This window comes from Melanotaenia boesemani, chromosome 17 (assembly GCF_017639745.1).
Source record: "Melanotaenia boesemani isolate fMelBoe1 chromosome 17, fMelBoe1.pri, whole genome shotgun sequence".
Lineage (NCBI taxonomy): Eukaryota > Metazoa > Chordata > Actinopteri > Atheriniformes > Melanotaeniidae > Melanotaenia > Melanotaenia boesemani.
Genome location: NC_055698.1, coordinates 28,790,644 through 28,805,708, shown reverse-complemented (window position 1 = coordinate 28,805,708; position 15,065 = coordinate 28,790,644). Strand labels below are relative to the sequence as shown.

General features: G+C 39.0%; 1 protein-coding gene across 1 annotated transcript in view; it reads right to left on the bottom strand.

Moving 5' to 3' along the window:
- Positions 1-704: 704 nt before the first annotated feature.
- The window catches only part of LOC121656612 (protein shisa-7-like), a 58,864-nt gene continuing 44,503 nt past the window's right edge, over positions 705-15,065 (bottom strand). The window contains exons 7-8 of the mRNA XM_042011695.1: positions 6,337-6,715; positions 705-4,834 (exon numbers count right to left, since the gene is read on the bottom strand). Coding sequence (XP_041867629.1) covers positions 4,390-4,834; positions 6,337-6,715 — 824 coding nt within the window. The 3' untranslated portion in view covers positions 705-4,389. The remainder of the gene's footprint in view (positions 4,835-6,336; positions 6,716-15,065) is intronic.

The following is a 15,065-nucleotide window of genomic DNA, read 5'->3' as shown; positions in this document are numbered from 1 at the left end:
ATTACAGTAAAAATTGTTTTCTATTTCTATAAAAACTTTGCCTAAAACTTGTCACCAGATGCATTCACCTCATTAGTCAGAACTCATTGCTCTTTCCAACAAGAACGTGCATTAGTAGCTTTATAGTAGAAGGTGTTGGTATTCGACACACTGCCCATTGATACTAAGTTTTATACTATGTGTCTGGTAACTGTGGGAGTCACCATGCATGTTTCATGAAAATAAGCAAGCAGTAAGCTACTGCTGTAATTTTGGCTTGGCACATTTCCACACATGACCACAATATTTTATCTTCACACTGGCATAAAATTACCCCAAACACTTTAAGGGTGAATATCCGTTTGTAATTATGCAGCTGTAGCTTTAAACATCATCTGATCTAAGTATAATATGTAAACAATAGTTAAAAGGTGACGTGAAAAACTCTTCACAATACAGGTAGATCCCTCTACGCTCCAGGAAGCAGTGATGCGTCCTTCCAAACTTTAGTTAGTAATCATCATATTGACTTAATGAAGAGCTGGAACAAGATGATACTGTAAGTCTGTGAAGAAGATTTCACCATCATTAAAAAAGGTAACAAAATGTACGTTATGAATAAGTGTTAAAAGAATATCAAACCAAATAATCCATTCAAGATATCACCAGCAAATTTGCATTAATAAAACAAAAAAAATCTATTTAATCATGACGAATAAACATGGTTAAGTGTATTTTTTTTATTGTTATTATCATTTTAACAGTATGATTTCTACAAATGCAAGAATTGATCACCAATAACAAAAGGGTTGCACATCTGTGAGACCTTTGTTGGGATATTCTTGGAAATAGACATTTAAGGGGATGTTATAAATAAATATATCATACAGTTTGAGGTATGCAGAGTAGCTTAAAGAATACAAATATGCCCATGCCTCCCCTCTGTGGTAAACACACATACACATTCATACATACAGGCACACAGTTTTATCAGGGGAGCAAGTAACTTAACATGGATTACAACAGTAACAGGCCTTTGAAGGTGTGAGGAGAAATGAGTGAGACATTAAAAAAAACAAAAAAAACAACCAAATCTCACGTCCTTTACGTTTTACAACATGAATTTTTTTCACTTTGCCTTGAAGCTTTAAAAGCAACAAGTCAGCCAACGTCAGAACATCTTCTCCACCAAATCAGAAACAACTACTATCGCTAATAAAATAAATAAATAATAAACCCTCCCCTCCCAAAAAAACCAAAAACACTTTAATAGAATTAACTTTCTCCCCTCTGCGGTTGTGGCAGCTTTAAAAAGTATTTTTCCCACTCCTGTGCCCTTAAAAATTCTGTTAAAAATGAGCACGAATAAGAAAGCTGCTTTAAAGAAAACAAAAAAAGGAAATTGCCCTTTTCAGATACATATTAAGTCAAATGACAGCAATACAAATTCATGAACCATGCGACACATTAATGTACTCAGCTGTTGTACTTCTCTTCAAATACAAAAACTTGATTCAATAATCAAACTTTATCAATTCATGTTTTTTAAATGTTTGGAAAATCCTCACTTTGGTGATTGTAGCATCCCTTTAAGGAAAAGTATAACAACTTTACAGGCCGTTAAATTTCATTAGAGGTTGATATGAACAAATCGTTGTGGCAGTTTGGGTCTAAAAATCGTCTGTGTGCTGTGAATCCGAGTTAGGTCAAAATGAGGTTAAGCATTCCTAAGAAGAAGACGACGAGGAGTTACACAAACGGGTACATAGATCAGAAGAGACGCATGTACATTAAGACTCATACACGCCGTGACATCATAAGTCACAGATACTGGCTTCTGACATCATCATGTGGTCCGTCTTCTCTCTGTGATTGCATCAACTCTTTTTGCTCTCCTTTTCATTTTTTCTTCCCAAAAACTCCACTATAAAGTTTTAAAATTTAAAATCCAGGATTATACAATAAAATCCACAGAGAATTAAAAAAATGCACACTGATGTAAAAGACAAAAGAAATGATGATAAAAGTGTCCACTGTCTCATTAAGGGGTCGTTTTGTTCTTTTTTTTTTTTTTTTCTTTTAATATAAACCAGACCAGTAACACGTGAACACATTAATTTAAAACACTAAAAATAGCTGGCAGGAAGCTTCACTCAATATTCAATCATGTCCGTCTTCCTCGTAATACAACTTAAACCCCGAGGAAGAGGAAAGCCAGCCATCATGACCGGGAGGTCCATCTCACCGCCAGAAAAAAACAAACAAAACAAACAAAAAAAAAAGTACAAAATATGACATCATTATGGTCACCTCTTCTCCAATAACAATATTTAACATAACGGTGTTTTTACATGTTACACAAAAGTTCCTTTGCTCCACAGAAATTCTGTTCGTGTTAATATTTTCTCTCTACACAAGAAAAAAATATGAAAATATGAACAAGCATGCCTCCTGATAGATAGATGAAAATGAGAAGCAGACACTGTTTAGAGCACAAACATACAAAGATAATTCGGTTTAGCCCTTGGTGTAAAATGTCCATTGTCCCCCTGCTTTGAACCCAACTGCCCTCCTTCCCTTCATACAAGGTGAGCAGCTGAACTCGCAGGTAGCGTGTAGCGTCATACATGTGTGGGAGGGTTTGTTCGATGCCAGCCTGCAACACAATGAAACCCTCTAATTCTTAACCCCCCCACCTAATGAGAAGATTCAAAGATCGTTGGGGGATGTTTGTTTACAGGATGGCTCCTCTGGATGAGAGGTCCATTTCAGAATGTTCTCACAAATTATTATGATGTACACTTAGTAGAATTAACTGTACAAGGCTTTAAGTTAGCTTAAAAATCATAATATATATTAAATATTACTTTTAAGGCCCAGTCACAGCAGAAACACAGTGGACTGCATTCAGATTTCTTAGTGAAACATTTAAATTTAGAAACCTGGGACAAACCTTTTATACACACACAAAAAGTTAACATTAACACCTGCTAACACTTGTGTTTGTTTAATCAAATGGAAGTGTTCAAACAGTTTTCAGTCCTACATCAAAAGAGTCAAATGAGCAGTTTGATCATCTTTAATAGTAATGCACTAATCTTTATTAAGGGAGCTGCACTCAGGGCTGCAAGACAGTGGAACAGTTTACTTTTTTTTTCTTCTACAGCAAAAACACATTTACTCACCAAAATGTCTCACTTGGAGACTCTGAAGCTGACGGCAACAACCCGTGTAAAACAAGAGATGAGACTGATTCATTTTGGTAGCTCAGTCTCAGTCCTGCTTTTTTAAACGCTACTAGAGGGATCACCGGAAAGTTTTAAACTCCTGTTTTATAGATGACTGCACACTCGTTTGAGCTTTCTTAGAGACCCTTGTATCCCCACAAATGATGACGCATAAGCTACAAAAAAGCTTCATCCATGTTGAGATACAAAGACAGCTTTCTATGGCATAAACTGGCAAAAGAAAAACAAAAAACTGGAATTACGTAAATTTATTGTGAAATACTGGTGTGACTGGGCCTTCATGGCAGCAGTATGAGTTTACAGAGGTATTATCTTTCCTACATGGTTAGTTTTGTATCTTAATCTCAGGTTAATGAAGCCATAAAGCCATCAAAATGACAGTTACTTGCACTTGGCTTGTGTGTTTCAGCAGTTTTACTTTAATCAATCCCAACTAGAGAAAGCGGTGATGGGTTGATCACACGTCCAGCCTTTAAGTTATAAACTGGCTGGGTTAAGGTTAAATACGTTTTCAGCTAGGTATACACAAAATCCTACAGGGCTCAGTAATATTAATATTACCAATATCAAGTTAGTTTCATACAAAAGTAACTTGTTTGGCTTTAAATACTTTTATAAGTACAACAACAAGCAAACCTGCCTGCCTCTGCCTCAGCGCTCTTCATCATCCACAGTGGATTCAAAGACAGATGAATCTGTCAGAGCACTCGAGGATTCAGAGGACAGAGCAATAAAACTCAAGGACAACTCAACAACTCAGCAGATATCCTTCAATAAAAGTCACAGCGAATACCCAGCAGCCTTTGAACTGAATTTTTTTGCTCTTTTAAGAAGGGAAAAGAATCCTTCCTGTACAAAGAATGGCTGAATATTCTCTTTTTCAATACAGAAAGTGACAAGGAGTGACTTGATTGGCTTTAATCACAATGAAATTAATGTGGTCGTCCACAATGTTGTTGATTTTTAAAGGGGGGCTGACTGCAGCTTGTTTCCAGGGTGGGGTGAAACCCTGTGGGGGATCCAGCTGGGATCAAACCTTCATCCTTTCTTTGCATTTTCCTACTCAGCTCTCAAATTTATCCTCCCACTGAATCCTTCCCCCCTCTTCTTTATCAGTTTTCACCTGTCCGTTGCTCTTTATCTTCCTCTTGATCTTCTTCTTTCAGACTGTCACCTCATTCTTACTCCCAGTCCGCAGTCCCTGCCCTCCTCCTCCTCCAGGAATGAAGTGTAGCTGTTCGATGGTGTTCTGCCTCTTGGTGGCAAAAGCCATCCGCCGGGCGTTGGGGTGGTTCCCAGTACTTCCGCTGTGGCCCCCGTGGGAGTCCCAGCCACCGTGCATCCCCATCCCAGGCACGGCTGTGGAGCTGCGCTCGTGGTCATGGCCTGGTGTGGGGTGGGAGTTCATCTTGATCATGTGGTGGCGGTCCATGGACGGTGTAACGCAGATGTTCTGCTGTGACTGGGCCTTCTGGTGGTGGCTGAGTCGGCCCATGGTGGGAACCATCCCGCTTCCCACTCCTCTGTCGCCTCCTCCCCCCAGCAGACCCATCGTCATCATGCGGTCCTCGAGACGGTCTGGTGAGATCAGGAGCCTCTCATGGGACCTGAAATGACAGACTTGTTATCTTCCCTGAAATAAGAATGTGGACACAATGATTCTGGACTGCTGTCCTCTCTGGTAATACCTGGGATTAATCTGGGAGGATGCTGATGAATTATCATGGCTCAGACCACAAACAGCTGATCAATCACATCATTTTAATCTTTACCAGGTTAAACAAGATTTGAATAAGAAGTCTTATTTTGGACAAGAAACACCTCAACAGAATAGAAGCTTTATGAGCACATTAGAAGAATTTTTCTTTTAATTTTTATTCACCTTTTCTCATTTTAATTGTTGCTCTCTGTCTAGAAAAAGAAACGTGTCATATCTTCGAAATGAAAATTAAAAAACTGCAAACAGATTTATTAAAAAAGCTGTTTACACACTGGAAGAAAAATGCAAATGTTCAGATCACACAGAGTTTCATTCACAACAAACATAAGGTAAGAGTCAGTTCTTCAACCTCTAACTTACTGATGATCAAGAAGAAAAAGCTCATTTAGCAGTAGCATTTATAACCTGTGTGCTAAGGTGAGGTAATAAGGTGAAATGTGCATTTGTTTAGCTTCAGTTCGGTGTGAATATACGGCAGCAAGCAGCAAAGGGAAGCGTCGGAGGTTAATCTGAATATTTGCAAACTACAGAACATTAAAGAAACTGTAGTTACATCTAGTTAAAGGAGTAAGAAGGAATGTCTTCAATACTGAAATGAACATTTCCATTCAGAATGGAAATGTAAGAAATATAAATTTCTTTATATTGATTTTTTTTTCAAGACTTTTTTTGGTTTTTATTTATTTTGTGGATTGATTGAGTGTATTTGAACATAAGGTTAAATCCCTGTTAAAAAGGAGTGGGAAAAGCATGAACTTCTCTAATCCCACCCCTTTCATATACCCCAACAAATGATAATTACCATCGTCATTATAAATGCCATAGTCACATTTATTATTAATAATAACCACTAGGCATTACATTATATAATAATAATAATAATAATAATAATAATAAGAAGAAGAAGAAGAACAGCTTTAATTTGGTCCTGGGACTCTCTGAGCTCAGATATGTTGCAGGTTGTTTTAGATCTATTTTATATTTGATTTTCTGCTAAGTCTTTGTTCACCACTGAGCCATTCATCATATTCCAGTTACAGCAGGAGCAGAACAGAATTTCTCTGTAATGTATGTTTAACATTTTCTCTTCTCACCTTGTCAGACTCTTTAAAGTTGAATGAAACTGTCCTTCTCTTGACATTTATAAAATATTTCACTGATTCCTTTTGCTCTTTTATTATTTTCATGGAATTTATTTCACCTTGCTTCTGTCTTCTCAGGTCACATATCATCATGATCGCTTTCAGATTTCTTTAGATTTCACCTTCTCTGATCTCATTTCTTTCTCTTTAGTATTCCATCTGCCTCTCCTGCGCATCGTAACTCATTACACCTCATCTCTCATCTCTTCTCCTCACCTCCGTTGTCCCCTCTCATCTCTGAACTCACCTGCGGAGCGTCTGTGAATTGGAGCCCCTGCTGGTGCTCATCATGGCTTTGTAGTACTGTTGATGCTGGTTCTTGGACAGGCGGGACAGGGTGTTGCCCTCCCCGAGTGCCAGCAGCTGGTCTTGGGAGCGGACGCGGCGCGGCGGCCTGTCGAAGGTGGAGGGGGTGTACGGCGCCTGGGAGGGCAGCGGGTACGGGTTTGGCGTGGAAGGTATATGGAGATGTGGTCGGGAGCCATGGAGAGGCAGAGTGCCCCTGGATCCCAGCGTGTAATCTCCTCCCCAGGGAAGATGGTGCTGCGAGGAGTAAAAGGAGGGTGCAGCATTGTTGGAGCGACGTTTGGAGGTGTAGTAACTGGAGTATTCGTCAAGTTCTTTCTCTGAATTGGAAAAAGGACAGAGACAAAATGTGGAAAATGTGAATACGGCTACAAATAATTATTCTCTTTGTTCATACATGTGTTGATCAACTGATTGTCTACAGCATCAATTTAGCTAAGATAGCAGGTTTTAGGATATAATAAAAAACATCTGGTTATTATCGGGTTTTATATGAGGAACACATGACGTATTACACAGTTCTGTTATTATTGTAGTATGTTAACGCAGTGCCGAGGAGGAAAGACATCAGCAGTAACCTTAGAGAAGCAACTGTTGCTCCCCGTCAGTCTGGGAAGGGTTATAAGGCCATTTCCAAACTATAACTATTATCCTAAAGTAAGGGCAATTATTCACAAGTCAAAAACCTTCAAGGCAGCTTGCAGGAAGTGATGCCCCAGGAAATTCAGCCCTAACATCAGATTGTGCACAAAGAGCTACACCTCCGACTCTACAGGCCTCAGCTAGCATGATGAACATTAAAGCTCACAGTTAGACAATCATGAGGCTTGTTTGGAAGTTTTCCAGGAGAAATCTTCTCTCTAAGAACAACGTGGCAGCACATTTTATGAAGCTGTGAAAAGTGGCGTCTGAATCAACCACAAGATCTTCTAAACATGCTGCATCAGTCTCTTGATGCTGCTGCTCTGCTCTCAACATAAGAAAAACTCAATGCAGTAGGCGAGAACGACCAGATAAAGTGTTTGTGGGTTAACACAGTGGAAGGGGCTGAGGGAGGAATACAGGCAACGTATATACATACCCGCATAATTAAATAAATATATAAAGGTGTTACTCAAAGGATAGAAATGGGAAGCAGCACTACTCATCACTGGGTGCTGACTGGTTCTCTTCACATAATATTACTGTTATAAAATTAAACTTTATTTATAAAGCACTTTAATACAAAAAGCAATGCAAAGTGCTTCACATGTTATTATGTATGTTTATTATTGATATTATTATTGCTCCTACTACTACTGAGTAGCTCTATTATAGCATCATATGTTTAAGATGGAATTAAGTGGTAATAATTAGACTTATTATTATTATTATTATTGCATAACTCCACTATTGTAATAAAATTTTGTAAGCTTATAGATTTTATAAACATTGTATATATTATCATTATTATATTGTTATTTCTATTATTATTACTCTAGATATTGTTATTGTTGGTGGAGGTCATGTATTCTGCAGCATTGATTTGTCTGTCTGTTAGCAACATAACACAAAAAGTTATGAATAGATTTTAATGAAATTTTCTGGAAATCTCAGAAATGGAATAAGGAACAAGGGATTAGATCTCGGGGTTGATCCGAATCACCACCTGGATGAAGGAATCTTTTCTATTCTATGGGAAGGTAGGGATAATTTTGCCATTAGAGCTTCTAAGTCAATAATAATGTCCACAATCAATGGAAAAAAAAGTTACCATGGCTTTCCGGAGGTCTGTGACCTCTGAGTGCTTCTAGTTGTTATGCATGCATCCATGGACCATCTACTAACACCTCTAACACCCAGCACACCTGACCTGGACGCACCTGAATTTCTGCAATTGTTCTACTTAATTTATGCTCTAGATCAGCGTTTCTTCCAGTACTGAAGCTTTACTGTTTCATCACTTGTAAGTCACTGTGGATAGAAGCATCTGCTAAATGACTCAAATGTAATTTAATGTAACAAGGTCCATTGGATAGATGACAACAAAGTGGGGATGTTTGGCTGCAATGGCGAAAACCAAACATGACGATGTGGGCTTGTTTTGCAGCCACAGGACCTGGACACTTTGCAGCCACTGAGTCAATCATCAACTCTTCTGTTTACCAAAGTATTTTAGCTTCAAATGTGAAGCCATCTGTCTGACAGTTAAAGCTCAGCTAAAACTGAATAATGCAAAACAACAACGATCCCCACAGCAGCAGCACATCCACAGCAGAGTGGCTGGAAAAGAAAAGGACCGCTGAGTTAGAGGAAAGAAAAAGTAGTAAGAGAAGGCAAGAATGAATGAAGAAAAAGCAAGAGACTTTATAGTGTAAGAAGGTTAAAAGAATAAAAGGTAAAAATAAAAAAAATATGGAAAAAACCAACAGAGGATAATGAGGCAACATAAGGAAATAGAAAAACAAAGTAGAATAGATGAGGAGGAGATAAACACAGTAAAGTGAGATTCATTAATAGTGAAATATGGTGTTATGGTGGTCTTTCTACTCGATAGCCTGAGTCCACTTTAATCTTCAAAGCATTTCCATGGAAGCAGCTCCCCAAGAGCCAATTTAAACCTGACCTTTAACCAGCCACCTCGCTAACTCTTCCTCCCTTCTTGTCTTTTCATTTTTCTGGCTCTCTCAGGTCTGTTCCTCCCCTTCTGTTTGTTCCTTTGTTTCCATTATTATTCTCCATCCTCTTCTCATTTCCCCCTTTTCCACTTGTCACCAGCTCTTGAGTGTTTTTTCTCTCTGCTTCACCTTCCTCACCCTCTCCCTCTCTCTGTTTACTCCCCTCCGGTAAGGCCAAATTATCTGGAGGTTTCTCCCTGGCCACTGGCTGCAGACAAAGAAGCCTTTATCAGTGTCCTTTCTGCAGGGAACCCACTTCAAAAGCACCAGGTTTCAAACAATCTCTGTGTCACACAGACAACATTTTAGGCTCACTTTGAAGAGGTGTTCCACCAAAACTGGCATTCACTGGTTTTCCCTGAAAAAGCCGACATTTAAAGGTGCTACTTTAATTCAGTACAGCAGTGGTCCAGCCTGTTTCTAGTTAAGAGAAGCTTTTATCTTTTGATATTGGCTTCATGTGTCTGGGAAATTAGATAATGAAGTACAAAAAGAAATTGTTTTATTATGTTTTTTCTCATTTTTGTTTTGGAACAAATGCAAGAACAAGAAGGAAAGTGGGTAAACTGTAATCGCAGACGTGTCTAACACACTTGTCATCACATCAAATGTGAGGTGTTGCCAAGAGGAGATAAACTGTGCCATGAGGGGAATTACAACCAGGGCCGTTACCAAAAGTGGAATCCAAAAACCTATAAATCATCAAGTCTAGTAGTACAGCCCCACAACCAGGGCTGTAGCCAGGATTTTAGAAATACAGAGGTCCACCACCTATTATGGTCCACACATCTCCAGGTACCAAAATGAAGCACAAAATCTATTTGAAATGGAAGCAAATTATGTTTCACACAGACCACTACCTCTCTCATGTACTCTTTTCTCCATCTGTTCTGTCCTCTTCTATTTGTTCTCTACTTCCCTCCGAACGTTCTGTCTCTTCCTACATCTATCCTGCCAAAGTGTAGCAAAACATTTATTTATTTACACCTTCCTTAGTTTGTCTTCATCTGGAATAATACAACACATCTCTCTGTGCTCAGTAGTCTAGACTAAATGGAATTAGGCCATCTATCTATCTATCTATCTATCTATCTATCTATCTATCTATCTATCTATCTATCTATCTATCTATCTATCTATCTATCTATCTATCTATCTCTTTCTTCACTTAACCATTTTATTCCCAGTACTGTGCATATGTTAATATCAACTGGTTTTACTCTGCAGACAACCTTATCTGGGCCTGCTGAATTGATGTAAGCTTATTTCTGGGACATATTTTGACTCCACACTCCAAGCTGACGTCCACCTCACACCTGTCTCACCTCCTCCTCCTCCTCCTCTTCAGATCACTTCATCACCTCTGCTTTTGTGTTGATTGATTCTTAGATGTTTAAGGGGGGTTGTGGTCTTCCCCCACAGCAAAATGTGTGTTTATTGCTGCTTGTGGAGCTGAAAACTCTCCTCACATGACAGCGCTTTCAACTAATTGATCACTGATCATCAGTGATTGAGCAGCGTGCTGCTTCAATACTACATTGTGCCTTATTTCACAGACGACTACAGCAGGTGGAAGAAGTAGTTCCTAACTACCTAGCCTGAAAGGTTACTTAACATAAGAAGGAGATTTTGTTTGAGTTCAAGAATATAAATAGGGTTGGTATGGGAGGAATTGATGTACACATCACTGCTAATTAGTCTTCTCAGATAACCCCATAGCTCAAAAGCATTTATTTTTTTCATTTTATTACGCACACAGCGGGAAAAGTACCAAGGTCCAGACCTCAGTGTCCTCAATGATGCCCACAACAATAATTCATGCAACAAAAAAAGAGATTAACTACTTAATGAAAGCCAATCTAAGGATATTTACATTAACATCTGATACTAAAATTAGTTTTGTCTTGATTTTTGCCCCCAGTTTGTTTCAACCTCCATGAAGCTGGGGTGGTCGGCTGATTTGTGAATTCACATGGGTACTTTCAAGTAAAATAAGAAATGCTGCTACTAGCTAACAGCTATGACTTGTAGCTTGAGCTGGGCCTCTCTTAAGCAAGTTTGAGGAGAAGATATTAGGTGATCTTTAACAGGTGCGGCTCATATTTCTCTTCATATTTAGGTCTAACTATAAAGGATTTGCATGCACCGCCTTCAGGTAACATAAAACTGCCAAGCTTTTTTTATTTAATCTAAGCTGAGGCAGAGAAGTTTAACAAGTACCAAAAAAGGAAATTCAGTTACCTGCAAAAACCTTTTAACAACAAGAAAAAGCTGCTTTCTAGAAAGATGCATGACAGAGGGGAGCAGAGTTAAACCTTTAGAAGAATGAGTAAAGCAGATGCAGATATTAACATGTAAGTATGCTGCATGTGTTGGACTGTAGTTGCTTAAAACATGTTAAGACAGAACTAGGTTTTACTAAATAGTGGTTGGACTAATTTTCAGTTTAGGAATTTTAGAATAGGTCTAAAATGAGGTTTATATGATGCAGTGAAGTATACTGTCCCTTTATACTGTAATGTTAAACAGGACTGCTACATTGGATCAGCCTCTGACGAGCTAGCCATGGTATCTAGCTGCATATCTGGCAGCTAGCTACATGTTGTCTACATAACAGAAATAAATTTTCCCTGGACACTGGAATCAACTCAACTTGGGCTGCCTACTTAAACTAAGGAGGGATAATGAGAATTAAAGATTAATTTAACTCTGAATTAAAGCAGAAACACAGAACTGCAGATAAAACAGAGACTACAACTAACCCAGAGATAAGAGACAAGTTTACAGACTCATACTGTGGTTATTAAGGACTGTAAATGTATGAAATGAATAACTTTGTAAAAAACAAGCACTGAAGCATGGAAGTTGAAGAGCTGTTTACCAAAGTCTCAGTAATGATTATGATTTGAGGGTGCTTATGGATTGATATTGTGCACAAACAAATTGATAATCAGCAACACCCACCTTATTTCTCACCTGGTAATTTGACAAACTTTTATTGGAGATTTGGGATTTAGTCATTTGCAAACACGCTGCTGCAATTACCAGACTGAATCTCACATCCCAACGCTGGTGTGTTTACTTCACACCAATGCATCTCAGCCAAATCCCAGAACACTACAAGAATGAAAAGCTGTGTGATCTAATGTTAAGTTGAGTTAATGTCAGTTAATGTTGGTATCTTGATTCACAGCAGGTGAACAAAATATACCAGCAGTGTGTGTTTAGACAGTTTGGTTAGGCTAAAAAGAACTCTACTGTTTGCCCTGTTAGGCTGATTTAAGCCGATCTGAGATCTGTCAATCCAAATCCAACTGGAGGCAAAAACAAAGAGGTGAATTATGGGAAGAGAATCTGTTTCTATCGGAGCATCTATTAGATGTAAATGCTGTTTATGGATGGGAAGACAAAGGAAGGGTGACAGAAGAGAAGAAACATTTTCTTTTTTGCACAGCAAAGTCTGAGGAAGCATTTTCTTCTCTTCCTTGAATTGAAATATTCAGTGTTGCTTCCACAGCCACACGGACCATCTCTCCTGTAGTAACCATCCATCACTGGTCTGCAGAGGCGACTCCCCTCCCCCTGCAGTCTTCAGCCATCACAGGGTGAGAGAGGTAAAGACAGACAGAGACTGCCTCTAAAATCTTTTCTTCCTCATCGAAAGCAGCCAGGCCTCTGCAGACCAGCCAGCAAACACCCCTCCCCCACATCGCTCCTTCCTGCAAATCACTCCTTCCTCTTTCCTTCTTCTCCATTCGCTTAGTGACCTCTCTGTTTCTCCATCTTCCTTTATCTCTTTTTCCTTCACATATCTTTATTTACTTTGTCAGCTCCTTCACTTCCTCTCTCCTTCTTCCTTTCTCGTCAGCTAACATCTTTCTCTGTATTATCACTCAATCATGATTCTGTGCATCTCCTCTTTCACATTTTTCCCCTACGACATCCACATCCTCCTATCTGCCCCTCCCTTCTTCCTCTCTTCCTTCCACATGTCTCTATTTACACTCCTTTTACAATCTTTTACCAGTTACCAGTTTTACAGTTATTTCATATTTAGATTTTTCAGAAACATTTCAGCAGAATCTGGTAAACGTGTTGTAGATGGAAAGTTTCAAGTTACATCTTCTCACAGTCGCATATCTTTAATCTTTATTCTGCAGCTTGTTTAATACTTGAATGTCTGTTTATACGTTTAGACTAAAGTGAGACGACTCTGCAGCTGTGAACCATGAATGATAATGTCTATAAAGAAAGGTGTGGTGGGAGAGTGGGCAAGTCTGCCCTAAAAACACTCACTAAAATCAAAACTACTACCAAACTGTGAAGAAATAGACTCCTTTTGTATTTTTTGTCAGTATACTGCTCTGCCCCAGATTCAGGTCTCTGTGAAACAGGGCTGATGTCATGGTGTGTGAATACAATTGTGGTGCTTTGCTGGCCAGACTGTGGATGACAGTTTGTTGTTTAATATTTTATATACACTGCCTGGCCCCCAAAAAAGTTGACACCAAAGAGAAAAAAGGCCACACACTCTAATGTTTGGTTGGACCTTCTTTAGCTTTGATCACGGCATCATTCGCTGTGGCATTGTTTCAGTTAAGCTTCTGCAGTGTCACAAGATTGATTTCCATCCAGTGTTGCATTAATTTTTCACCAAGATCTTGTATTGACGATGAGAGTCTGACCACTGCACAAAGTCTTCTCCTGCACATCCCTAAGATTCTCAATGGGGTTCAGGTCTGGACTCTGGGGTGACTAATCCATGTGTAAAAATGACGTCTCCTGTTCCCTGAACCACTCTTTTTTAATCCGATGAATCCTGACATTGTCTTCTTGGAATATAGCCGTGTCATCAGGGAAGGATAAATCCAGTGATGGAATAACCTGCTCATTCAGTGGATTCATCATGTAGTCGGCTGACCTAGTTCTTTGGACACATAATGGTGCCGAACCTAGACCTGAACCTATACTTGACCAACTGCAGCAACCCCAGATCATAGACTGCCCCCACAGGCTTGTATAGTAGGCATGATGGCTGCATCACTTCATCTGCCTCTCTTCCTACCCTGATGCTGCCATCACTCTAGAACAGGGTAAATCTGGACTCATCAGACCACATGACCTTCTTCCATTGCTCCAGAGTCCAATCTTTATTCTCTCTAGCAAAATTAAGCCTTTTTCTCCAGTTAGCCCACTGATTTTCTCATGGCTACACAGCTGTTCAATAATCCCTTGAGTTTCCTTTGGACTGTGCATGTGGAAATGCTCTTACTTTCTTGTTAAAAACAGCCCTGAGTTCTACTGGTGTTTTTCTTCAATTTGATTTCCCCAAACATTTAAGTGATCACTGATCATCATCATTCACACATTTTCTTTAATTTTTTTAACCAAATTCTTTTCTGGAAGACGATGGTTCCCCACTATCCCTCCTGTTTTTAATAATGCATTGGACAGTTCTTAGCCCAATTTGAGTAGTTTCTGCATGTCCTTAGATGTTTCCTCTACTCAATGCAAATGATTTGACCCTTCTTAAACAGACTTGCATCTTTTCCACGACCATGATGTGTCTCGCCACCTGGTTGTTTAAGAATGAAAAGCTCCTCATTGTTGGATACAGCTGAAATATAATTACCCATGCAGTAATTATTAAATAGGAGGCTCATACCCATTTGTTTAGTTAAATCCAGGTGGTGTATAAAGGTTAGAAAAGTAAATTTTCCACACATGGAAAGCACCAGTATGAATATCAACCCTTTGTCTATGTTTTTAGCCCTTTGCTTGAAAATTGCATACCCTTAATGAAATGAGTATCTTTGCAACAACAAGGTCTAACTGAATAATCCTGGAGTCATAGTAAGTTAGCACTTGTAAGATTTATGTAAATATCAGTATATTACAGTATACTGACATTTGGTACAGTGTGGCACATAGCACAAATAAAAAAAGTTTCAGCCATGCCTAAAAAAGAAAAATACTTTTAGGATGAATATGACTATCCAATTAGGATGATGCA